Below are 26,820 nucleotides of genomic sequence, written 5' to 3' on the forward strand. Positions count from 1 at the left end.
GTAGTAATTACTCTAGATAACCCTCTTTCCCCACCCATCAACACTCTGCACCAGGTGTCTGAGTGCAAGGCTCAAACTAATTTAATGAAAATAGGTGGCATCCCTAGAACGAATAACTTTCTCCACAGCAAAGATCTATCCACTTTATCAAAGGCTGTGGAGAAGTCAATAAAGGCGCCATAAACTCCCCCTCCACGAACCTTGACATATTTCTCAGTTATGACCTGCATTGCAGTCAGATTATCTAAAGTACTGTGCCTTTGCCTAAACCCAGTCTGTTCATCGGGTAAGATTTCAGCCTTAAGCACCCAATCATTAATCGAGTTAAGAAGACATTTTGCAAAAACCTTGCCTATAGCATCTAAAAGAGCAATTTGACGGTAGTTTTGAGGCAAGTCTCTAGCTCCTTTCTTAAAGAGGGGGACTAATATGCTCCCTTTCCAGGAGGGGAGAACAGTTCCACTAGCAAAACAGAATTTAAAAACTGGAAAAATAATTTTACTCCATAGCTCACTCTGTTGTTTTATCACCGAGATAGGGAGCTCATCCGGACCCATCGCGCCCGAAGAACACAAGCCCTTAATTGCTAGTTCAATGTCCTTCTCTGACGGTGGGCCATAAAGATGATTAACCTCGTATAGTGTATCGTTTTCACGGGTCAAACCATTACTACTATATAATTGCTCGATGTATTCAACCCAAATCTGCTCATCTATAGAGATTGGGGAAGGTCTAGATCTTAGACCACAACCCTCACTAATTATCGACCAGAATATCCTAGCTTGACCCCTATAAGTAGCTTCCCGAAGTTTAATCCACAAGGAATCTCCATTCTCTCTCTTCAGTCTGGCCTTCACCCTCGTTTTCCTTCTTCTTAAAAGAACTATTTTATGATATCTTTCAAGGGTATAAGAAAGACATTGATCCCTAACCAATTTATTTATTTCAATATTTAAATACCGAAGACAGTTTGGGATTACTTTTTTTTTTTTTTTGCAGGAATCAATAGTCATGATTACTTTGTCGGATTTAGTTTGACCAATTAATTCTTGAGATAAATTAGACACAGAGTCTTGGGGAGAAATTTTTTCAGACAAAATCTCTATGTTGTCTTCAAAATTAATTTCCCTCTGTCTTTTTTTAAAGAATCTACGGGTTGGTTTCCTCTTTTTTTCTCTTTGCTTTTTTTGCTTGACTATTACTGCCCTTTTCTCCTTATTTGAAAAATCTACCATAATAACCCCTTTTTCTTTATTTATTTGTGGTGTAAAAATTGGAAATAGGACTTTATTTAACATTTTATCAGGGTCGTCAGGGTTTCTATTTCTTGATCAAGTTCGGCAATACAATTACCACCGGCTGATTGTAATTTGCCAGCCGGACTACTCCCCGAGATAACCCCTATTTTTTTCCATTGAAATCTTGAGAGTTCTTATTTTGATCAACTTGAACTAAGTCTAAGGCTAAAGGTACACCTTCGGACTCATTTATGGACTTCTTATCTTTACTCACTTTCACATCTGAGTTAGCAGACTCATGATGCGAACCAGATTCGGTCCCATATTTACTATTTAGTAATACCCTAAGTATCTGGGTTACCGTATCTAGGACACAATCTGAGCCGCCGACACATTTTTCCAATAATAGTAAGATGGAAGATAGTAGGTGTTCTAGGGAGAGCAAAGATTTGGATATTATATTGTCATTTCCAGTAGGAGAACTAGGGAGAATATTATTCATATTAAGAACGGGGCTTGATGAAAAATTTACCTGAGATATAGAAAACTCTGATTTATTAGAGGGAGTACTACTATAAAGTTGAAGCCCTGGCATTGCTAATACATCTTGGGTATTGATATGATCCAAGACTATATTGTGTACAATGTCGGACTGCCTCTTCTGAGTCTCTATATCTATATCAGGAAGAATAAAGTCATCCCCCACAGATATAGGGGGAAAAGACAAACCAAGAGAGACTTTTGGATCCTCCTTAGGGTGTAGTGAGGGGTTATGCACTAACACCTCAGTTGGTTTCATAAAAATTCCGTAGGAGGGTATAATATTGTTTAATCTGGGCACCCCAGAAGCAATCTCTACTTGCCTCTGTGGATCATGGGAATCAGGAGGGCCTCCCACCGCAGTATCAGAAGAAGATTTCTCAGATAGTGACGTTGCCGAAGCATCAACCTGATTACTATTATCAAAGGTTTACAAAAAAAGTGCTTTATTCGAGTATTACTCATAAAAGCAAGACATACAAACATATAATAAAATGCTCTTTGGCTCTAGGCACCGATCCGCCACGGCTTGTGCCGATTGTAGCGGCGGTGACCATACGAGCACAAAACCCCTCCTCCGCCCCCTCATCCTCACTTCCGCCCTGCTGGCCGACTGGCAGGTCAGCGGGCTAGTGGTTTTCTTTTCTACACTTAAATGATGCAATGGCGGAAGCGCAGCGGACGAGCGCAGCGGGAGCGCCGACTTCGCGCCGAAGTCGTGCCAAAGTCCTGCCCGTCTGCGCCCGTCCGCGCCAGGCCGGGACCAGGGCTAGACCATCATGCCCGTACTTACTCCTCGCAGGTATTACATTCTTTACATGCTGGCTACTCATTAGATCTGACTACACTTGCATGTATCATAGCACACGGCATTGCCCGCCCTGATGCTTACCTGCCTGGCCTCAGGCCTGACCTCTCGCCTACCACACTGGCCGCCCCCAGCCTATGTGTCCCTGTCCCTATCCCCACTATTTCCGCTGTCATGCTGAACACTAGATCTGCAGTGCGACATCAAACGGAAATTTTCAACTTGTTGGAAACGGAGAGCCCTGACTTGTTATTCCTAACGGAAACGTGGTACCGCCAGGACTCTCTCCCCGACGTCCTGGCGGCCCTTCCTCCTTCGTACACTGCCCTCCGTGCTGACCGACCAAATGGGAAAATGGGTGGTGGGGTTGCTTTAATATCGCGCGAGGGGCTACATTTCCAGACACTGGCTTCCTCTTCCTTGGCAACATCTGACTGCTTGGTCGCCCGGTCCACTTCTTTTGAAACTCCCCTTACTTGTGTATTGGTCTATCGCCCTCCCCAACCCTCGCCTGGTTTTATTACTGCACTGCAGGAACTCCTTGGCACTTTGTCCATCAACAATGCTTCAGTGATGGTCCTTGGAGATTTTAATTTTTGGCCCGGTGATTCTGCTGAGGATGCACTATCTAAGGAATTTACGGCCTTGCTCCTCAGCTTGAATTTCTTACAACATGTCCATACCCCTACACACAGGCAGGGGCACATACTCGACCAGATATGGTCTCTTAACATCCCCATTTCGACGCCCTCGGTATTACCATGCGCTTGGTCAGACCATCACCTCTTGTCTTTTTCGCTGGCTCTCAACATCCCAGCCCCTTCTCGCCAACCTAAAAACATTTTGACCCGGAACTGGAGTCGAGTTGATATCTCCACCTTGTGCAGCTCACTCCGCGTTTCCCTTCCGACCTTTGAGGGTCTGTCTTTACACTCTCATGCTACCACACTAGATGATTGGCTTGTTACAACTTGTGATCGCATAGCCCCCCTCAAACGGGTAACTATTAACCGTGTTCACAATGCTAATAAGTGGTTTGGCCCAGCTCTAAAAGCCAAGAAACTTGCAGTGCGACAAGCCGAGCGCGCCTGGCGTCGTGCCTACTGCCCATTAGCCAGACAGCGCTATGTTTTAGCCCTGTCTGAATATAAACTAGATATTACAGTCGCAAAAAAAGACTATTACACTGGACGCATCTTGGCGGCAGAGAATCAGCCTCGAGAGATTTTCGCGATGGTCCATGAACTTGCGGCTTCCGACAGGACTCAGACTAAAGTCCCCCCCTCACAGATTTTATGTAACTCTCTCAACGACTTTTTTTATAGAAAAAGTGGCCATTATTAAGGCAAACATTCCCCCTCCCTCACCGTCCTTTTGTGAGGGCTTTATTCCTATCAATAGCCAGTCCCTGGCTCATATTCCCCCCCTGACTCTGGATTCACTTCCACCTCTTCTCAGACGGGTGAAATCTGGTTCCCCCGCTGATGTTTGCCCAGCCCACATATTAAGCCAGATCTTTCTAGATTGCCCTTCCCCTGCCCTCACCCTGCTAAATAAATCATTTGAACAGGGTACTGTCCCGCCTTCTTTCAAGGCCGCCACAATCATCCCGATACTGAAGAAACCAGGGGCGGACCCTGGCGTCCCGGCTAATTATCGTCCAATCTCCCTCCTCCCCTTCCTTGGGAAGATTGCCGAGTCCCATCTCACGCAGGTCCTTAGCTCCTTTATCGAGGATAGTAATTATCTTGCTCCCTGCCAAGCGGGTTTTCGTCCCCGCCACTCCACAGAGAAGGTGGTCATTTCAGTTCTGGACCGACTCAGGGAGGGATTGGACTCCAGCGTACCTCAGGCCCTCGTTTTATTAGACCTGTCCGCCGCCTTTGACACGGTGGATCACTCCATCCTCTTACGCCGTGTCAGGTTGGCGGGCATCGAGGGCCCCCCGTTGGTTTGGCTGGAGTCCTTCCTGTCTGGTCGCTCCCAGTCTGTCCATCTGGCAGAATTTGCTGCCCCTTCTCGTGAAATCACGTGCGGGGTCCCTCAGGGCTCTTCGCTGTCCCCTCTACTTTTTAATTTATATATTTTTCCCCTTATTTTTGCTTTACAGCACATGGAGGTCGCGGTGTACAATTACGCCGACGACCTCCAACTCATCTTTGATTTTTCCCCGACCTCGCCAGGTCAAACCAGCTTCCAGTCCGTGATGCTATTCATCCGTGATTGGATGAATACTAACCATCTCAAATTAAATCCGGACAAAACGGAGCTGGTTCTGACGGGCGGGGTCGCAAATCCATGGTCACCTCTTTTTTGGCCCCCATCCTTAGGCACCCCTCCCATTCCTTCCCCTTCAGTTAAAACACTGGGCATTACTCTTAATCACCAACTCACCTTACATTCACATATTAGTTCAGTTGTTTCCTCTTGTTTCTTTTCCCTACGGACTATTAGGAAAATTTCCCGTTTTTTTTCTGTGTCAGCACTTAAACTGATCGTCATGGCCATGGTACTGTCAAAAATTGATTATGGGAACATCGTCTTCAATGGTGCCCCCGCATACGCCCTTCACCGTCTACAGCTGGTCCAGAACCAGGCAGCCCGCCTGGTTTATGGCCTGGCTAAGTCACACCATTCCACCCCCCTTTTAAAAAACCTTCACTGGCTCCCTATCAAGCAACGGGCTCTGTTCAAATTAGGATGCCTTACATTTCAAGCCCGAGCGGGCACAGCTCCGGCATTTATCAACTCTGCCGTTACAAACTATTGCCCGCCGAGAGCCCTTCGTTCCTCTTCTTTGGGCCTGCTAGTAGTACCCCGTTTTAAAAAGAAAAGAGCCGGTGGTCAGAAATTCACAGTTCTGGCCCCCACTTTTTGGAACGCCCTTCCCCCTTCAATTAGACTCCTACCATCCTATATGGAATATCGTAGGGCCTTAAAAACCCTCTTGTTCCAGCAAGCATTTACTGGTTAGCCGCGTCCCTCGTTTGTTTGTTTTTACCACTGTAGCTCCCAGCGCCAAGAAACTGCTTTAGTATACGAGCGCTCTATAAATGTTTTTAAATTCCAAATTCCAACAATTAAATTTACATAGTCAATCAGACAAAGCACATTACACAATTTAAACAATTAAAAACTATTACACAATTTAGGCAATTAAAAACAATGACACATCATATATACAGGTGCAAAAATCATTACTGTTAAAAAATACCAGAGGGATGATATTCATAATAGCAATATAAAAATCCTCAAGAATTCATTCCATTGAAAGTTCAAAGTTCAAGCCGATGACACATTAAGTAAGCATAAACAGAGAATAGACAAAAGTCTAGCAGTCTCTGGTCAGCTAAAAGATTTACAGAGAATAAACATTAGTTTAGCAGTCTATGGCTATTACTAAGCAGTTACAGAGAATAGACAACTGTCTAGCAGTCTCTGATCAACTTGATGGCGAGTAGTTAACTTACCAACAGTCTCTGCCTTAAAACCCACGCCCACCCCAAGTACTTTGCAATTGCAATATTGATCCATTCTTCAGTAGTGGATTTTACAATAGGCAGTGCCACCATGCTACTTTTTGTGCCTAAATTCCTACACATAGGAGCCAACCAGGCTCGCCTTGGGGCAAAATATACTGGGCAACAAAACAAAAAGTGACCTAGAGTTTCTTTTCCTACCCCACAGGCTGGACAAAATGCTTCCCCCCAGATTTCCATTTAGTTGTTAAATCACGAAGGGGGAGCGAGCCTACCCTCAATTGAAATAGCAATTTCCTGTCCAAGGGGTTCGTTATGTAATCCCAATACTTTTCATAAATGGGGTACATTTTAACTTCTAGGTAACTAGTGGCCATGGTCCCACTATTAGTATTGAGCATACTCCTATTGGCAACATATTCCCAAAAAATGTCTTTTAAAACAGACTTAGAGGGAAATAAAGCCCCAGCAGGATCGGTCCATAAGGCATATAGTCCTAGGTTGAACAATGCAATCTTTAATGTTTTAAACCATCTGATTTTATTATAATGGTCAGCTTTAATAACATCTATGAACCCTTCAGCGTAGTGGGAGAGCTCTGGCGTAGTCCAAAGTCTACGCCAGAATAGTATCGGACGTAGTTTAGCCTTTTCCGTAATTTCTCTTCTACCTAACTCGTAACGCAGGGGCAATAGCGGACTGCTCTGTGGGGTACCTGTCAACGACCTCAAAAATTTGTTTTCAGATAGTTGGAGTTCATGGAGATTTTCATACCCCCATAACTCCGCACCATACAAAGCAGACCCAATTGCTTTTGCCTCATATATTATCAAGGGTGGTTTGATGGGTTTTGTCAGTGACTTCTTATGCTCCTTGATTATAGTGCCGGCTATCTGCTTATGCCTTAATGTAGCAATATTGAGATGTTGATGCCACTTATTGTCATTGGAGATCAAGATCCCCAAATAAGTGAAGGATTTTACAACTTCCAGGGTGCGACCACTCATGGTAATTTTTGATTTAAAATTTCTATGTGGGTTAAAAGCCATGAGTTTTGTCTTGGACGCATTCACCTCAAGTCCGTGGTCAGCACAGAACTCGTCAAATATTGCCAATGCTTTTTGTAAACCACTAGGGGTTTTTGATAAAAGTAAGGTGTCATCGGCGAACATTAAAATAGGGACTTTCTCACCAGCAAGAGAAGGGGCATCCACAGCCCGAGATTGCATGCGGGAAGCAATACCATTAATAAAAAGGGTAAACAAAGTAGGGGCCATTGAACATCCCTGACGAACCCCGCGCTCAACAGGAAATTCGGCAGTGTCATTCCCATATCCTCCCCATCATATTTTGGCATAGTTGCCCTCATGCAGTCGCATAATTAAAATAAACAGATCCCCAGGGACCCCTAGTGTCTCAAGCACTTTCCACAGTTTTGCCCTAGGTACCAGGTCGAAGGCAGCCCACAAATCAACAAATGCTGCATACAGGCTACCTCCGCCTAGCACCACGGTCTTCCACTGTATCAGTTGGAAATGGAAGACTTGATCCACAGTACTGGTTGCCCTGCGAAATCCAGCCTGGAAGGGGGATAAAATGATGCATTCATCAGCCCAATCGAGCAACCTATTAACAATTACTCGCCCCACTATTTTCTGAATGGTGTCTATTAAACTAATGGGGCGATAATTACCGGGCAGTGCTCAATCTCCTTTCTTATATATAGGGATGATTACAGCACCCCGCCAGGTTGCTGGGATATCTGCCCCTCTGGTGATCAAATTTATTAACAAATGAATATATTTACACCATCTATCAGTGTCATTCAAAAAAACATCTGCCGGAACCCCGTCAATACCAGGGGCCCGTCCACTTCGAACAGTATTAAGGGCAGTAACTATTTCGTTCTTGGTAAAGATGTCGTCCACAGTTGGTAAAAAATGCAGACATCTTCTATCCACTGCCTGATCTCTAGAGGCATACTGTTCGCTAAAGAACTTAACCCATGCGTCCTGAGGGACATTGTTAGTGCTAGCCTCTTCTAACCTGTCATGTCCCCATTTGACTATATGCCAAAATAGCCTAGAGTCCTTTCGATCGCTTGCATTTTTTAAGTTATTCCAGTGGGCCTCATCCCAATCTTTTTTCGCTTTTGCTATGCACTGTTTATATTGCTTCCTGGCAGATCTAATAGCCTCTAGATTTTTGTTTTTGATAGCATCACCCAAGGAGGTTCTTGCCAGCCTACATTCATGATTGTACCATCGTGCAGGTCTATAGGCACAGATCTTCTTTTTATTTACCGGTTTCAGAAAATGGCCTTTGATTTCATTAAAAAGAACTTCATGGACCTTGGTGACAGTATTTTTGCTAGGAGAGAGCCCAGCTTCATCCTCAAGGGCCATGATAGCCTTGTCAGTTGCCATACTTATTTTTCCAGAACCAGCTGATCTGTTTTAATACTAGTCCACCTCAGCCTGCGTAAGTCATTTGTAGGCACAATCAGCGGGGGTAAGGGATCAACAGAAGCACTAGGAGCAGTAACATCAGACAGCCACCATTTATGGAGAACACAAAGAGGGTTGTGGTCACTCTCGAGCCTTTCCTTGACCTCCATATCAATAATAGATGACCATAGGGACATACTGCATATAACATAGTCAATACGGCTCTTGGATCTTCCATTATTAAAAGTCATGGCTGATACTCTGTCTGACTTAGTACGACCATTCAGAGCCCTTAACCCATGTTCAAGGCACATAGAATTCAAACCTAAGATATCCTCGGTCCAGCGAGTTATTGGGGTTAGGTCAAGTGCAGGGATTTCCCAGATCTTATCTTTCTCCGCACCTAAAAAAGCCTCACCAGTATCAAGGGGTTCAAAAGTACGGTTTAGGTCTCCTGCCAATATAATGTTGTTCCCAGAAGAGTGGATATCTAGGTAATTATACAGAGACGATAGGACCACTGATTTACCAGCACTTCCTCCTCTAGCATATAAATTATAAATATCAATAGAGGTGGATGAGTCCCTCGTAAGTCTAATGAGCTGAATATCTTTATGATTAAGCTCCAGATTTTTTACTAAGATCTTCAGGGACTGACGGACCCATATAGTGAGTCCTCCCATCGGTCTCCCTTTGGGACCTTTAATGGCCGGTACATAATAATTCAAATACCCCAAGGCAAGAACAGGATCACAGGCCCATGTTTCTTGAAAAATGCAAACATCATACTTGCTAACAAATACAAACCATTCTCCACAGTCCATTTTGGAACTGAGCCCCGCCACATTCCAAGAGAGTAAGTTCCCGGAGGCATACTCCGCACTTATTTCAGGACTGTGATCAAACCCATTAAAATTTGCATCAACATTAACATTGTCATTTACAATTGGATAAGTTAGTCCTACTGAAGCATCAGGATTACATGACTCATTTGGTGTACCTATAGCTCGACTATGCCCCCCTATTGTGCAAGCGGCTGAAGAATTTTGCAGCGGAGGCATACAATTAGTTATTTGTCAATCACAAGCATCTAGATTGGAAAGAGCAGAAAATCTGTTTTCCAGTCCTAGACCCCACTCTACGGAACCAAAATTCTTACTGCCCCTTTTGGTTACGACGTTCCATTTTGTTCTTAAGGTGCTAGGATTGGGGCCTCTGCCTTTCCGGGGGTAAAAGAAGTCTAGAGTCAATGGAACAATAGAAGTAGATCGTCTCTGTGGAGGAAAAATGTTAGGCAAGATGTTTGGTAGAACCTCAGGGTCAGAGAGATTGAGCACAACGCAATCACCCTTGAACTTTTTTTCCCTGTTCCCAATCCACTCCACTCTTCTTGCGTTTACCAGCTCTTCAGCTAATTGCTGTTTGCCCCACGGAGATATGGCCATGTTATTAGTTAGCCAAGATAAAGATTTATTTAGAAGTGATGATGCTGTTTCAACTTCACCAGGAGCCAGAGGGGGCACTTTTGCTAGTACAAGAACTAGTGGCGAAGCTTCCACCACCAGCTCAAATGACCCTTTCGAGGTATTAGGTTCACCATTAGGATGGGCAGAGGGTACAGCACCAAAGGTATTATCCGGTGGGTTTATCAGTGGAGCTACTGGGGGGTTTGGGGGAACAGTAGGAATCAGTCCGTTGGATTTAATCGATTGAATGTCATTAACCAAAGGTTGAATACTGGACGTAATGACTTCTGGGAGTTTCCCCACTTCACCCAGAGTTTTTCCAAGAAGACCTTCCAGTTTAGTTACCTCGGCGGTTTATCAATTTTGCTTATCAAAAGTTTAACTATCCCTTTGATTTTTGTGTCTATCAAACTGCAAAATTTCTGGAATTGAACATTAGAGAAGGTCACATAGGTTTCCTCAGTCAGATCATCCTCCTCCTCGTCAGAAATTTTCCTTGGTGGTGTTGCAATTTTATTTTTAGCTGACCTTAATCCCACCCGTTTTTGTATAGCTTTTCGTTTGGCCCCTGAAACCCTCGGTGCCGGAATAGGGACAGTAGAAGGGATGATGGGCTCACAGGTCGTAGGGCTCACAGTCACTACTTCGTTATCACTGTTATCTTCAGTACTGGCTACTATGCCACTGGGCTGGATGATAACAGTGTCCTGAGCGGAAGCATGTGCCACTCCAGAGAGGCTACTATTTAACAGATCAAAGGAGTCCTCTGTCTCTTTGTCTACTAATGGAGATTGTGTAGATGAATCCAAGCCCAAAGAAGACCTTCTATCACTATTTATTTTCGCCACTACCTGGACTAGGTAGTTCTCCATAGTGTTAGTGGCTGGTGTTAACTTTCTACCAGGCATGTATGCAGATGGCTTTGGCGCTAAAACAAGACTCAGAAGCTAAATAAGGGGTGAATGTTTTACCTGGAGGTCGATGGATCCGAAGAACTGTGATTGTCTGCAGGCCTGTAGAAGAATGGGCAGAGTCACTGGCCCAACCCAACCTTGGCCGACCTCGGACGGCCCGCCCTTTGCCTGGGCTTCGCCCCGGGCGTCCCGCGTTGCGGGCTGAGTCCCGCTTTGTAGCGCCTGGCGCAGGGTGATGACGCGCTCCTATGCGCGTTTGCAGTGCCCCCTCGGGAGGTGAGTTCCTTCAACCTGCGACGCTGTTGTTCCTAGCGTCTCGGCAGGGAGGAACCGGCGAGTGGCAGCAGCCAGGCATGGGGGTCGTCACAGAATGCAGGCAAGTTTCGATTCCCTCAGGAAAGCATCCACACACCCCTTTCCTTCAACAGCAGTTCACTATTATCTTTTATTAAGAATATATCTTCCTCTTCGTCTTTACCCTTAATTTCTTCAGGTTTTAACCCCTCAGACAAAGCTTTATCCTTTCCCCTTTCCCATAAACTATACAATTGACATTTACCCTTTAACTGTAAAGCAGAAGTATCTTTATTACGCAGGGGATTTGATTTTGTCTTAGAACATGACCTACCCACTAATACATGCCCTTGCCTTAATTTTTTTGCTGTCATTTCAAAACCCAAAAAAGCTCCACCAAAAGCTATAAATCAATAGTATTATACACCAAACGGAAACTATGATAGAGAAATGGGACCATAAGATGTAAGTAGACAAATCAAATTGCAAATCCTACTATAATTGCAATATTTCAAAGAATGTTGTTAGAACAAACTTCTTAGATAAAAGACCTATTTCATAGGATATTCCAAGGGAGGGGACCCAGCCCAGCCTACATCAGCCTCTGAGGGCCTCAGAGGGCCCGCCCTTTGCCCGGGCTTAACCCGGTGCACTCTCGCGCACTCCCGCGCAGCGGGATTAGTGGCCGTCTAAAATAGGGAGGGAAATATCTGGGGGGCGTGTCCAGCTGGGAGAGTGGCCCAGGTGGAAGAGATTGAGCGCACAGGGACTCCTGGGAGATGGAGTCCCTGCTTCAGCACTCGCAGCCCTGCTCCGCCGCCACACAGCCCACAAAGTTCCTCCTCAGTTGTGCAGCCCCTTTAACAGCTCCCGCCGATGGCAATGCACTGCGGGACCCGCGCAGCGGGTCCGGCGAGCGGTAGAGGATTGACGGTGGTGAAAAAAGAGGCAGCAACCAGGGTCCAGCCACGACGTTCAAAATAGCGAGGTCAGTATCCCACCGGGATGGTGCAGGCAACCACTTTTACCTCGGTGGGCGGGGGGGGTGTCCAGCAGGGAGAGCGGGCCAGGTGGAAGAGATTGGTCGCACAGGGACTCCTGGGAGATGGAGTCCCTGCTTCAAAACTCGCAGCCCTGCTCCGCCGCCACACAGCCCACAAAGTTCCTCCTCAGTTGTGCAGCCCCTTTAACCGCTCTCGCTGATGGCAATGCGCTGCGGGACCCGCGCAGCGGGTCCGGCAAGCGGTAGAGGGTTGACGGTGGCGAAAAAAGAGGCAGCAACCAGGGTCCAGCCACGACGTTCAAAATGGCAAGGTCAGTATCCCACCGGGACGGTGCAGGCAACCACTTTCACCTCGGTGAGCGGGGGGCATGTCCAGCAGGGAGAGCGGCCCAGGTGGAAGAGATTGGGCGCACCGGGACTCCTGGGAGATGGAGTCCCTGCTTCAACACTCGCAGCCCTGCTCTGCCGCCACACAGCCCACAAAGTTCCTCCTCAGTTGAGCAGCCCCTTTAACAGCTCTCGCTGATGGCAATGCGCTGCGGGACCCGCACAGCGGGTCCGGCGAGCGGTAGAGGATTGATGGTGGCGAAAATAGAGGCAGCAACCAGGGTCCAGCCACGACGTTCAAAATAGCAAGGTCAGTATCTCACCGGAACGGTGCAGGCAACCACTTTTACCTCGGTGGGCAGGGGGCGTGTCCAGCAGGGAGAGCGGCCCAGGTGGAAGAGATTGGGCGCACAGGGACTCCTGGGAGATGGAGTCCCTGCTTTAACACTCGCAGCCCTGCTCCGCCGCCACACAGCCCACAAATTTCCTCCTCAGTTGTGCAGCCCCTCTAACAGCTCCCGCTGATGGCAATGCGCTGCAGGACCCGCGCTGCGGGACCCGATCAGCGGGTCCGGCGAGTGGAGAGGGTTGATGGTGGTGAAAAAAGAGGCAGCAACCAGGGTCCAGCCACGACGTTCAAAATGGCAAGGTCAGTATCCCACCGGGACGGTGCAGGCAACCACTTTCACCTCGGTGAGCGGGGGGCATGTCCAGCAGGGAGAGCGGCCCAGGTGGAAGAGATTGGGCGCACCGGGACTCCTGGGAGATGGAGTCCCTGCTTCAACACTCGCAGCCCTGCTCTGCCGCCACACAGCCCACAAAGTTCCTCCTCAGTTGAGCAGCCCCTTTAACAGCTCTCGCTGATGGCAATGCGCTGCGGGACCCGCACAGCGGGTCCGGCGAGCGGTAGAGGATTGATGGTGGCGAAAATAGAGGCAGCAACCAGGGTCCAGCCACGACGTTCAAAATAGCAAGGTCAGTATCTCACCGGAACGGTGCAGGCAACCACTTTTACCTCGGTGGGCAGGGGGCGTGTCCAGCAGGGAGAGCGGCCCAGGTGGAAGAGATTGGGCGCACAGGGACTCCTGGGAGATGGAGTCCCTGCTTTAACACTCGCAGCCCTGCTCCGCCGCCACACAGCCCACAAATTTCCTCCTCAGTTGTGCAGCCCCTCTAACAGCTCCCGCTGATGGCAATGCGCTGCAGGACCCGCGCTGCGGGACCCGATCAGCGGGTCCGGCGAGTGGAGAGGGTTGATGGTGGTGAAAAAAGAGGCAGCAACCAGGGTCCAGCCACGACGTTCAAAATAGCAAGGTCAGTATCAGTACACACTAAAATCAACTCAAGTCAATGTTTCCCTTCTTGTTTTTTAATAACAAAATTGTACTGCTACTGCAGTCCGAGCCATTGCATTTTGAATATGGAATGTGGACTCACTCTGTACACTGCACACTGAGTTGGACAACACGATGATGATGACCACAGTGACCTATATCTTCGCAGTCACTCAGTAGGATTGGAGATGATTGATGAAATAAGTCAGGGCATTTCATGAGTGGCATAAAAGGTAACTAAGTCAACAATAACGACACCAGACCTACATGTCTGTGCAGTGGTGGAATCGTGTCAGGTGTAGTGGTATGACTGACAGCGGTGCATTGATTTAGTCACTTAATTTGAATAAATGCTATGTTGCTATATATGTGCTTTGTCTGCCTCTGTCAAAAAATGTATGCTAAATGGAGGATGGGTCACGGGTGCCGTGGGCCTGCTCTGTCCTGTTGGAGTTGTAGGTTAATGTGGAAACAGAGTAGACATAATCGATCCTACCCATGCCGCCACTGAAATTGTTCTTGTTGCACTCCACCGTAATTTATGCATTTTTTATCTCCTTAATTTTTTAATATCCCTTTTGTTTTTCCATCTACAATTACAGGCCAGACCTTACCCTGTGCTATACTGGGAAAAACAACTCACACTTACCTTACCAATCCACATCCACCAGGCAGGCAGTGGCATCACCCAAGATTGATGGACGGAGCGTCCATGGAAGGGAGGACCAAGAGGAATGCCGAGATGCCACTCCCCAATTTGACCAGGATAACAAAATACAGTAACAGTATCAACATTCATCATCTTTTAAATAATTTGATTAATTTTTTTTACCTTCAATCTTTACGGCTGTGTGTTGTTGTTATTATGTTTTGTTTTCTCTCTGCTTAGAATTCATCCCTATAGCTATTTTTCAATTTTCTTTGCTATCTTTAAAAGTAAGCCGGGTACAACAGAACAGAAACTGTATGTAATTTTGGTCTCTCTGAGGGCAGACAGGCAAGCTACATTGCTTGATATACTGCTGCCCTGTACTGTGTAATTGTCAAATAGTAGTTAGTAAGTACTACTTTACTTATTATTAACCATCAAGTTATCAATATCATCATAATGCATGCATTTCCTTTTTCTCCCTTAACAGATTTATGGATATGGTTGTCTGCCAAGATTGTGTTTTGTTGTTTGTCCATGCGTAGTGTTTTTGTTTATCAAACTTTTCCCCAAACCCCCCTTCCCAACCACTCATCAAACCATAACCTTCTTCCCTTGGGCTGTGTGATTTATTAAGGCGTGACTAAATTAAATGTACACCACAAATGTGGCAAAAGCAACACTAATTCAATTTCAAGGCAGGGCGAGGATCTTCTTCTGCTTGCCCACCCAAGCTCAGTATATTTAAAATGCAAGTCAATTTATTTCCAAAGGAACCTAATCCATCATAATTAATTTCCGGCATCGATTAGATTAATCAACAGCACTAAAGGTTATGCTTGTGACTCGACACAACTACAGTTTCTAACTGGTTGTACTAGGCTATCCCGCCACCATTATGTTTTATTTACTTTGTTCTACTACTACTCCCAGAGTCTCTCTCAGGCGCCTTACTGTCTCATTTTCTTTTTTGCAAATGCTACCGCCAGTGTCTCCTACTACCACCACAACCATGGCATCTCCATTCTCTTGGGAAACCAAACCATCATCGTCATGCAGCCATCGCTTTGCCTAACTTAAACATCAATCACAGGTAAGAAAAGAAGTTTGGGGGATGTATAATAATGGACTAGGAGGAGAGCCTAACAGTACTAGTAGAACAAGTTACTCAGTGAGTGGTACCGCATCCATCTGTTTATGTGTTACAAAATTGGCATATTATTTAAATCAAACACTGGCTGCTGCCCTGCAGCAACAAGGAAGGAAACCATGTGACGTAAAACAGTAACCATCCCCACAAAACATTAACAGTGTATGCTATAGTATAAATATAATACAACTTATATTCTCATCGGCTTTGCTACTCTGGCGCGGTTTCTTTTACATTCTCTTCAAACTATGACTCTTCACCCAGTGACAGTCTCCACCTATGCTATCTATGATGAATACCATCCAGGCATCCATCCATTCAAAGTAAATGTCTATCATTGTTCCTTCCTTGCTTGCCTTGGCTTTGAGTTTGACCCAAAAACCACTGACAATTCTAGCCACCCATACAGTTTCACCCACCCAGGCAGGCATCTTTTCTTTCACCTTCCACCCATCCTTCAACCACCCGTTCATCAGATTCCTCCTATCTGCCACCTATGCATGCTTCCCAAGTATCCTTCTCTGCCAGTCATTTTACATCTTGTCCGTCCTTCCTCCTTCCACCCTTCTTTCCCTTTTCATTCAACACATCCATCAAGGTCATCTGATCTGAGTTTTAGTCTTCTCCATAAACCTTTCACAGCTGAATTCAAGTCATATAGAAGAGGCCATTGGTTACTCAAGTCCCGCCGCTAATCCTATTGATAATGCTATGTAAAGGGTGTCTTCTTCAACTGTTGTTCACTACAACTGCAGACTTATTAAGTCTCAACAGTACAGTGAGTGTACACCCTTGCAGCGAGTATAATGTCAATAAGTAAGAAATATAAGTTACCACCACCAGCCACTGCTGCTGGCCCACCCCCTGTAGCTCCTGCAGGTGCAGCATCTCCTGCTCCCTCTGAAATGGCTGCGTCACCATCGCCGCTGGCCCCGGCACTGGTGGTTGATAGTACGCCTAGAAAAAACATTACACATTTTTTAGACGCTACTTACACCTCCACCTATTTATTCTTTTTCACTAGCAAGATTGAAAAAAAGTTAATACATACATATACAACATACATCACTTGCACAAATCGGGTACTAGAGTAGAGTAGACACTAGTAGTGTTATATGGTTCCTAGAGTCATTCTAGTCTACTCTTTGAAAAGTTAGCCTGAGCCATGCAACCATTTTAGCTTTGTGTCTTTTGGGCACGTTACCTCGCAGCTTGTTGTGTAAGAGGCCTATGAGCCCACATGAGTTCATACTGCTTCTGTTTGAGAGCTGCGCACAAGGTAAAAAAACAAGCCACTTTGTCATGGAGTTCTGGTCAGTCCGTATTACTTAGCCATAACAAGCTACACTTTTTTGCATGATTGAGAAATGCTTGCATTATACTGATGCGCACAATTTTTTTCATAACAGGTAGAAGATGTTCTTCTATGAACCAGAGCTTTTCTGGGCTTATGATGTAACCAGTACTTCGTGGTTTTAAGGGAGGGGTCTCCCAGAATTCGCTCAGAGATCTTTTGTCTTCTATGGACTTGTAGTTGTAACAATGTTTATTGTTTTAATCTTATGCTTGTGGTGCTGCTCGTATACTGCATTGGAGAACAATATACAGAGCTTGTTAGTTGAAAATAAACCTTTTGAACTTACATAGACTCTGTGGTATTTGGTGTGGGCTTACACAAGTGAGTGACTCTGAAAGGTTGTGAGTGTCATGTTCTAGGATGTCTAATCATTGGGTATCTTCAGGGGTTCAGGGAGCTAATGAGACACTATAGCTAGTTGGTCAGGGGATTGTGGGTTCTGACTTAGGTATGAGGAAGGTCCAACCTCCCATCAGCAACGTCCTATTTTCTTGTGCATATTTCTGTATGTGCAGAATCCCTACAACATTAACATTATATACTATCCTATCAAAAATAGTAAAAAAAATCTGGTTGAGCATTTTGTCGGTGAGAATTGTCGAAAAGCCTCAAGATTTAGAAGACTAGAAGAGGACAACCCAAAGGACTTGACTCAGTGGCTATAGCTATTGGTGAATCTGAGTTTTATTTAAAACCTTTTAAATAAAAGAGTGGCCAACTGGGCAAGCTTAGCTACAGACAGACTAATATTAGTAGGACAGAGAGTCATAGCAGAGGCAGTTAGAGGCAGGGATAACAAGAATTTAGAAACAGATAGTCTAGATCAAAGAAGATTTTGTAAAAAATAGAATTAGGAAACCGAAATAATAGTTCAGAAAAAATAAGGTGCAGTAAAAATTAGGGAAATTGGGGGAAATATAATTATTATTATTAACCACTGGAGGGCTAACTGGGGCCAGCAGCAGAGCCCTTGGTAGAGGAGCGGTCCTGGCCCTGGGAGGTATCTTGCTCTTGTCCCGCTGACTCTGATCCCGTCTTCTTGCCCCTGGGTGCTGATCATGTAACATACAATAAAGAAAGAGACAAACATTAATAATTGGTGTGAAACAAATAAAATATTTAAAAAACACTCAAAAAGCATTTTAGGAAACAACAATTGCAATAAAATTGACCTATTTAATCTTATCGACTAGTAGTATTGCAGGATTCACGGACTGTCTATCTACTTATCATTTATGAACACTAATCCAGTGTTCCATTCTGATTCTAGAATACTAGCTAAGCCTAAGTAAAACCTGACCTAGCCCACCTATTCCAGATGGGCCAATGTTTCACTAAGTCTGCATTTCCATTTATTTTAGCCCTCAATAATGCATAGATGAAGGACACATGCATACATTTTGCATACACCAAAGTGTTGGTTGGTTGCTTCTGATGTTCAGCTAGTGATAAGCCTATTACCACTGACTAAACAAACTTCAAAAGATTCTACTAAGGACTGGGGTAAGCAGCACTCAGCAGCATGTGATGAGACAGAGGATGCGTCAGGCAGACTACTAAAAAATGACAGCTAATACTAAAGTAACTAAACCTATCAATCCACCACTATCTATTCTAAGTGGCAGGAGGACAAAAAAAGGACTAGAGTCTCTCTATCATTAACTAACTTAAGTTCTGTAAAGTAAATTCTTACATAATCAGGCCAAGCGGGTGCAAAGTTGCAAACAAGTAAGATTAGTAACGCTGAGCACCTGTGTCATAACAATCACAGAAGATTTTTAAACGTAATTTACCTCCAATGTAAGCAGCAGCATTCTTGCTGTTTGGAAAGAAAATATATCCATAATACATAACACATAGCAGAAGAACACAAAGTAGTAATATTAAACAGCTACTCACCAAGCCCCGGGACCTCCACTCCTAGCAGGTCCAGCAGGTCCTGCTCCCGGTCCAGGATATCGGACCACCGGTGCATCAGTTGGGTATCGGTGCCCTGGACACCAGAGCAGCGAAACACTGCCCGGCGCACCGGCAATGCTCCCGGAGCCCGTACCTGGACCCAGGCCTGCAGCCTCCAGCTAGGGTTAAGAGAAGGTGGCATTGCACAAACAAAACAAGTGCGGCCACCTCCACCTCATCAAATAAGGCATGTGCCTGCACCCATTGAGGGTGCCGCCTTCCACAGGGAGGGTGGTTGCGGCTGCGGGCAGCCTTGCCCTTTCCCTTGTTGCCCTTGCTCTCTCCCTTAGGCATGGTTCTGGGACTCAGGGGAGTGGAAAATAAAAGGGAGGAATTAGAAAAGTAAGTAAAAGAAATGAAAAAATCAAGTTATAGAAAAAGAGTTAAAAAGTAATAGAAAAAGTCACAAAAAAGTTTTAAAAACTCAAAATATAGATTCAGGAATATAGAGAGATAGATAATAAATGGAAAAGATTTTTAAAAAAGTGTACAGAAACAAAGGATTGCAAAGATAGAGGGAGGTTAGAAAAGCAGGCCCAGAACAATAACAATAGAGTGAAACACAATATAGCCACGCCCATTGTGACCCCATGGGCAAGTTTGCGCAATATTTCTCCCCGAGCATGAAAAAAGTGTCGCAAACACGTAATACGCGTTACCGAACAGGAAATACTCATTGTGAACAGGCAGAAGCACGCAATACCCGACCCTGAACAGGAAATAAGCATCCCGAGCAGGCGGGACAAGTGAAAAACGAGTTGGCTGCACCCATTAGCAACTGCATGGGAAAGTTAGCGATATATTTCCCCGTAAGCACGCAAAAACACATCACAAACTGGCGGGACAAGCAATTCTGCGTGTTCGTGGAACTTCTGTGTGCTTGCGGAGATATTTTACAATTTCGCAGGAATTTGCATGACGCGACTACGCAAATTCCACCCACCCTTACAAATCTACACCAGCCGACCCTTGGAGTAACTTCAGCACCACACAAGGCCATTCACAGGTTCTGGAACATACTCCCATAGAAAATAGTTGTGGTAGGGACTTAATATAACACCTCATAGGATTTTTTAAAAAATATTTACATTATTTTGACTTTTAAATTATTGTAATTGCATTTATATAGCACTTATCACCCCTAACAAGACATTGAAGCACTTTACGTAAGGCAGCAGGCTGCTCCGGAACCGAAGGTTAGTGGTTAATCCAGTGATATTGCTTACTGTCAGTTAATTATGTGCATAAGTGTGTGTGGCTTTGTGTGTCTTTTAAAGTACACACAATTATTATCTAAATATGTTATTAGTTTGGCTATTAATATTTAATGTATTACAAATATATTTCTAATTAAAATGTAATTTACATTCATTAAACTCATGTTTTACTTAAATTTGTTTAATACTAATTGAAAATAAAAGAGCTAGATTGTTAAATAATTAAAAGTATGCTTTCTGTTAAGCTTGAAACTTTTTAATTCTATTTTAAAATAAACACATATTTATTTCAAAATAATAAATGATTTCTGTATCATTACATTCTAGCTATACAAATGTTTTAAAATTCTAAATACATTATTTTTTTAACATTTTTTGCTATATGGTTTTGACTATAAGTTCCTGTCTCTGTTAATATTGCTAGGCAGTTGTTGAAGTACCAGTGGTTGGCCATTTGTGGTGTTGGGCTTACTCCAGGCTGAACTGGAATGCTTTCTGGCTCTTTTGGCTTAGGTAACTACTGAAGTGCCGTTTGTGAATACCAATGGGCTTACTCCTTTGGGGGGTGAATGTTTGTTTTTCCCTAAACCCCTCCTCAACTAATTAGCAAAGCATTTTTTACCATGAGGAGCAACCAAAGTTATCTATTAAGATAAGGTGCCGTTGTTATGTCCTCTAGTGCTGGTGTACCTTAGACTTCCTTGAGCCAATGCATACTGAAAGTGTACCCCTCCAGCACAAAATTCAATGTTTGACAAAGTTTAACATGTTACTACTTTGTATGCCTAATGTATGGCGCAGCACACCTGCAAATTTGGAAATATTTTCTCCAACTTTACGCCTGCCTTGAGCATGCGTGATTGTTTTATGCATATCCCTTTCTGTTAAAGCTAGTAGATAAGCATTTGTGATAACATTCATGGGCGACACATGGTACGCCTCCATGGCATACACTAGCTCATAGTGTTTGTATTAATTAGTGCTACTGTCCAACTCAATTCAGGATCTGCGCTAAAAGTAAGCCTCAAAATAATACTTTGCAACAGGTTTGCACCACATTTCTGATGCAAACCAGGAACAAACTGTTAGAAAATGAGCTCCATAAGTGTAACACAGTGATTACAACCTAAGAATAATGATAGATTGAGGGGAATAAACAATAAGGTTCTGAACCTACGCCTTTCTATTTGCAGGCAGCATTTTGTTGCCACTTCATTGCTTACTGTTCTATATTAGAAGAATAGTTAGTTATGAACTCAAAATAAGATGATGATCTCTGTGAAAAAAGCAATAACACACTTAGCTATACCCAGAAAATACTAATCTGTGTACAGCACATCCCACATTGTTCTTTGCAGCAGGAATATTACCACTCTGAGCTACTATATCATGAGTCAAAACTGTGACTAGACAAATAGCAGGTCTCTCCCTGCAGTGCTTTGACCTGTAGAGTTATCAAGCCACTGAAATTATCCCCTGAAAAAGCCTGTGCATACAAAGATCTCTGCAGGCTACTCCTGTATGGGTTCAGCCTGCCATGCAGGGGGTGCACCCTTGATCTTGGCATATGGCGCAATGACGCTGGTCACATTACCCTAAGGCCAGCACTGGTTGGGAGAGAGACCTAAAGAGAGAGGGGGAGAAAAAGAGATTGAGGTTTGGTTTACTTAATGACGATGGACTAGTCCTGGCTTCGGCAGATCCTAAAATAAAGGTATCAGTCTGTTCAAATGTATGTCAACTAAATAAATACCATCTAAGGAGACAATTCACAAAGGTAACTTACACTTGTGAGTAATTTACAAGTGTAAGGTTTCTAATTTAGTTCTTTGGAAAGGACTATTGGTTTGCATGCAGTGTTTTATCACCTACCACTCTTGTTGGTAATCTCTCCTTCTGAGCAGGGGGCACAGTTGTAGCAACAGATGGGCTGGCCCTCCAGAGGGACCTTCCTGTACCCAGGAGGACAGCTCTCACTGCACACAGAGTGAGGGACCTGGAGAGGAAGGGAAGAAGGGCATATGTGAGAAATTAACCAGGAGATGTCGGACACATGTGAAAGCATCCTTGCGAGGGATCCATGGATGGGGTGATGGTGTAATGTAGTTCCTATATCCCATATAGGCTCTGTGCATTGGAATAATATACACTATAGATTTGACATATGACTGCGGTCAGTTTGTCTCTATCGAGTACATTAAACTTAATTACTTGTGTCTGCCAACTACCTCAGAGTTCACTAGAAACTTTCTCGAATGAACAAGAAGGGATTAGTCTCTGACAACCGCATAAACATGACAACTTTGTCGGAAAAATATCTTCAGAGTCGTGGAAACAATAGATAACTATTTCACTGAGTCAATCATGCATGCTTTGTTTCCACAGAGTTGCATAGAAATAGAGAGACAGGTGTTTCAATAAAAGGGTTTATTGAACAGTCTTATTTCTCATGCAAGAGATATGAACTGCTACAATCGTAAGACAGAATGCGAAGTATAAAACGTATAGCGTTAGCAGTAATATAAAATAATACTGTAATAGCATGATCTGCAGCTATGACATATATAAAAATACATATATAAATATCACAGGCTAAAATACTCAACTGTGCTTCTAAAATAATCCTACCCCAGTGTACCTAACCTAAGTCTAGTACGAAGGAAAAAGTAGGTGCTGTTTTAGCTATATTTTATTTTAATTTAGTTGTTCTAAGAATTGTCAAATGTTCTAGTCAGCTCCATACCTTATAATGAGAGAGGTTGGTATCTCTTTCCCGGGACTCAATCTCTAACACCCCGCAAGGGGAGCCAGAAACACTGGAGCTGGATTCTCCGTGAGGAGGAAGGCAGCGTCTGGTCAGTGCATCAGTTGGGGACTTGACTTCCTTCTGGACTTGTTGTGGCCAGCCGACAGGTGCAAGTAGGTAGTCGAACCGCACTGTGGTTTGCCATAGCAAGTGAAGGTATATTTATACCTTGAAGGTGTTTAGGAATGCTAGTATTGAGGTACAAGTCGGGCATAAGAACGTCATGAATGGACACCTAAGGAATAGATGGTCATGCATAATAAATGAGTTCTTGGAGAAATCAATATCCAGGCAATAGGAAGTCCCAAAGGCTTAAGAGTCTGGTTTTCCAAGAACTCATTGTGACAAAGAGGATCAGATGTAGTTGACCATGCCTGTATTTGGTTAGCATGAGCAATGCCTAAATAAGGGCTGGATTTCTATGCCTATATAAGGGCAATGTGGATTGTCTCTATATAAGGGCATGAATCAGGAAATCTATATACAGTATCTAAATCGACACACAACACCCACTCCACTTTCGTATGAACGACATTACTAAATCCTAAACATGTTTAACATTTCTAAAATATATCTACAAAAGAAGTGCTACACATATATCTAAAATACATTTCTAAAAAATGCATTAAACAGTTGGGATGCATAAATGCAATGGTGCTGTACATATTTAACCCCTTCCAGGCTGATGACGAGCTGGGCTCGTCATGGCGTAGCCTCCTCGCACGCTGATGACGAGCCCAGCTCGTCACGTAAAGTGCGATTTAAAAAATCTCAGCGCAGGAGCGGAATTCCGCTAGCGCGCATGAGGTTAAAGCAATGTTTCATTTGAAGCATATATTTGACATTTGAATGCTAACTGAATGAATCACGAAAATATACATTTATGAAATGCCTCGTAAATACAGAAGAAAAATGCGATAGCTTCAATGAGGGAGCTCAATGGAGAAGGAGATGTAGGGCACATGTAGGACATCAGTGTGAGGGATCCATGGAGGGGGGAATGTGGGGCACATGTACTTGTATCAGTGTGAGGGATCCATGGAGGAGGAGATGCAGGGCAAATGTCATAGCATCAGTGCGAGGGATCCATGGTTGAGGAGAAGCCGGCACATGTGATAGCATCAGGTGAGGGATCGGTGGAGAAGGAGATGCGGGCATATGTGAGTCCATCAGCGCCTGGGAACCAGGGAGTGAGAGATGCAGGGCAAATGTGATAAAATCAGTGTTAGCGATACTTAGAGTAAGAGGTTTGGTGCACGTTTGATTGCCTCAGAGAGAAGGATCCAGGGAATGAGAGATGAGTGGTACATGTGATTACATCAGTGTGAGCGATACTTGAAGTAAGGAATGGAGTGCACATGTCATACCATCAATGTGAAGGATCCAGGGAGTGAGAGTTGCGGATCACATATGAGTGCATCAGTATGAGCGATACTTGGAGGAAGAGATGAGGGTCACATGTGATTGCATCAGTGTGAGGGGTCCAGGGAGTGAGAGATTCGGGGCACATGTGAGTGCATCAGTGCGAGGGATATAGGAGGAATAGATGCAGGAGACATGTGATTGCATCTGTGCAAGGTATCCAGGGAGTGGGAGATGCTGGGTACATGCAATGGCATCAGTGTGAGCGATACTTGGAAGAAGAGATTTGGTGCACATTTGATTGCCTCAGAGAGAGGGATCCAGGGAGTGAGAGATGAGGGGTACATGTGATTACATCAGTGTGAACAATACTTGGAGGAAGAGATTTGGGACACATGTGATTGCATCAGAGAGAGGGATCCAGGGAGGAGGAGATGCAGGGCACATGCAAGCGTATCAGTGTGAGCGATCCACAAATGAAAATTGTGGGGCACATTAATTGCATCAAAGTGAGGAATGAAGGGAGTGAGAGATGCAGGGCACATGTGATTGCATTAGTGCAAAGGATCCAGGAAGAAGAGATGAAGGGCATATGTCATAGCATCAGTGCGAGGGATCCATGGAGGGGAGGTGCAGGGCACATGTGATAGCATCAGTGTGAGGGAAGCAGGGAGTGAGAGATGCAGGGCACATGTCATAGCATCAGTGTGAGGGATCCGGGGAGTGAGAGGTGTGGGGCACATGTGAGTGCATCAGTGTGAGGGATCCAGGGAGAAGAGATGTGGGGCACATGTGATTGCATCAGTGTGAGGGATTCATAAAGGAGGAGATGCAGGCACATGTGATTACATCAGTGCAAGGGATCCAGGGACTGAGAGATGTGGGACACATGTGAGTGTATCAGTGTGAGGGATACTTGGAGGAGGAAATGCATGGCACATGTGATTGCATCAGTGAGAGGAATCCAGGGAGTGAGAGATACGGGGCACATGTCAAAGCATCAATTCACTGCAATTCAGTTCAATTGAAGGAGAAGAGACAAAGATGATCTGCCAAATATTTGATAATAGGTATATGCAGTTACATACATTTTCTATTTTATTTTGTCTCAGCAGAGATCCGCATAAAGAATACAGCAATTAATCCTCATCTTCATTGCAACAATATTAAAGCGAAAAAAAGAAAAATACCATGACCGTTGAAAGATAAATTGTTTCATCCATACAAAGTTAACACATGTGGATCCATGAGGTATCCCTCAGATGGTCTAAAACTGTGTAAAGGACAGATCTAACACAAAAACCCATCCACTGAGAATATACACAACCTTATTGAGTACACATACGCCATAACAGAACTGAATACAATGCTCTACTATGAGTGTCAAGATCTGATATAGCGCGAATATGCAAAGAAATCAATTTAGGCAATACAGTACAATACTCTTGACAGAAAAAGTACACTCTGTTAAATGCTCTTTGTGTTCAAGGCATCTGCTTGCCCTCCCCTTAGGTTGAGGTGAACCCAAAATCATCACGACTCTCATTGCCTGGTATTTTTCAAAAGTTCACTTTTGTGAATTGGTTATATGCTTTTTTTGCATGTAAAGGTAAAGTTGTTTTATCAAAGTGTTGTGGGTGCCGTAGCTAACTCCGCAAAGTGACGGAGTCAGAATTATTGCATGAATTCTCTGTTTTCAACGTAATACGCAGCTAACAAATCTCCACAACTTCTGCTAGCAGAGCGGACTTTATTGGCCACAGTAATCCAAAACACTAATGCTATGAACCAATTAAAGAATGGAATCGGCTAAAATAGCATGTGACTTCCCAAGGGGGATATACAAGTTTACAAGCAAAAGAGATGATGACAGCTTTCCAGTTTCATTAGACAAATCCAACTTTCAGCACAGGCAACGATTAGAGGGATGAGCAAACACCTTTGGATTCTGATGAATAACATGGCTAAAAGGTTGAAACCAGCATTTGATTAAGTATGGCCGGAAAATCCGTTCCGCTCGCGGAGTTTGCGGATTTTCGGCAATTTCGTGATCCGCGAATCTCGCAAAATTGTCGAAAAATCCGCAAATCCGTTTGCGGGCAGATTTTTTTATTTTTTTTGCACATGCCCGAGTTGAAGCTCAAATTCAGTAACGTTTTAATCAGTCCCACAAATTTGTGAGCACGGTTGAGGCTGGGCAAGTGTGCTTTATCCCCATATCTGCTGTCTAAAATTATCTGTAATACTTGAGGGAGGTCTTTGCATCCATGAATTTCTTGAGCGCGATCTCCATGTAGTTCCTGTGACCAGGAGGCTGCTTTCTCCTCATATGGTGCCCTGCTCACTCTTTGACCTTATACACAAGAGGCATGTAAACACGCATAGGAGCCCCGCCGGTTTGGCCCCGCACACCACACACTAGCGGTATGAAACGTCTTCCTGCCCTTTCCCCACTATGATGGCAAGCTCA

At 44.4% G+C, this 26,820-nt stretch overlaps 1 protein-coding gene across 1 annotated transcript in view; it reads right to left on the reverse strand.

Moving 5' to 3' along the window:
* LOC147689401 (vomeronasal type-2 receptor 26-like) overlaps positions 1-26,820 on the reverse strand; it is a 243,885-nt gene that overhangs the window by 107,010 nt on the left and 110,055 nt on the right. Inside the window, exon 3 of the mRNA XM_086940082.1 lies at positions 22,055-22,178. Coding sequence (XP_086796208.1) covers positions 22,055-22,178 — 124 coding nt within the window. The remainder of the gene's footprint in view (positions 1-22,054; positions 22,179-26,820) is intronic.

This window comes from Lissotriton vulgaris, chromosome 10, assembly GCF_964263255.1.
Source record: "Lissotriton vulgaris chromosome 10, aLisVul1.2, whole genome shotgun sequence".
In the NCBI taxonomy this organism is placed as follows: domain Eukaryota; kingdom Metazoa; phylum Chordata; class Amphibia; order Caudata; family Salamandridae; genus Lissotriton; species Lissotriton vulgaris.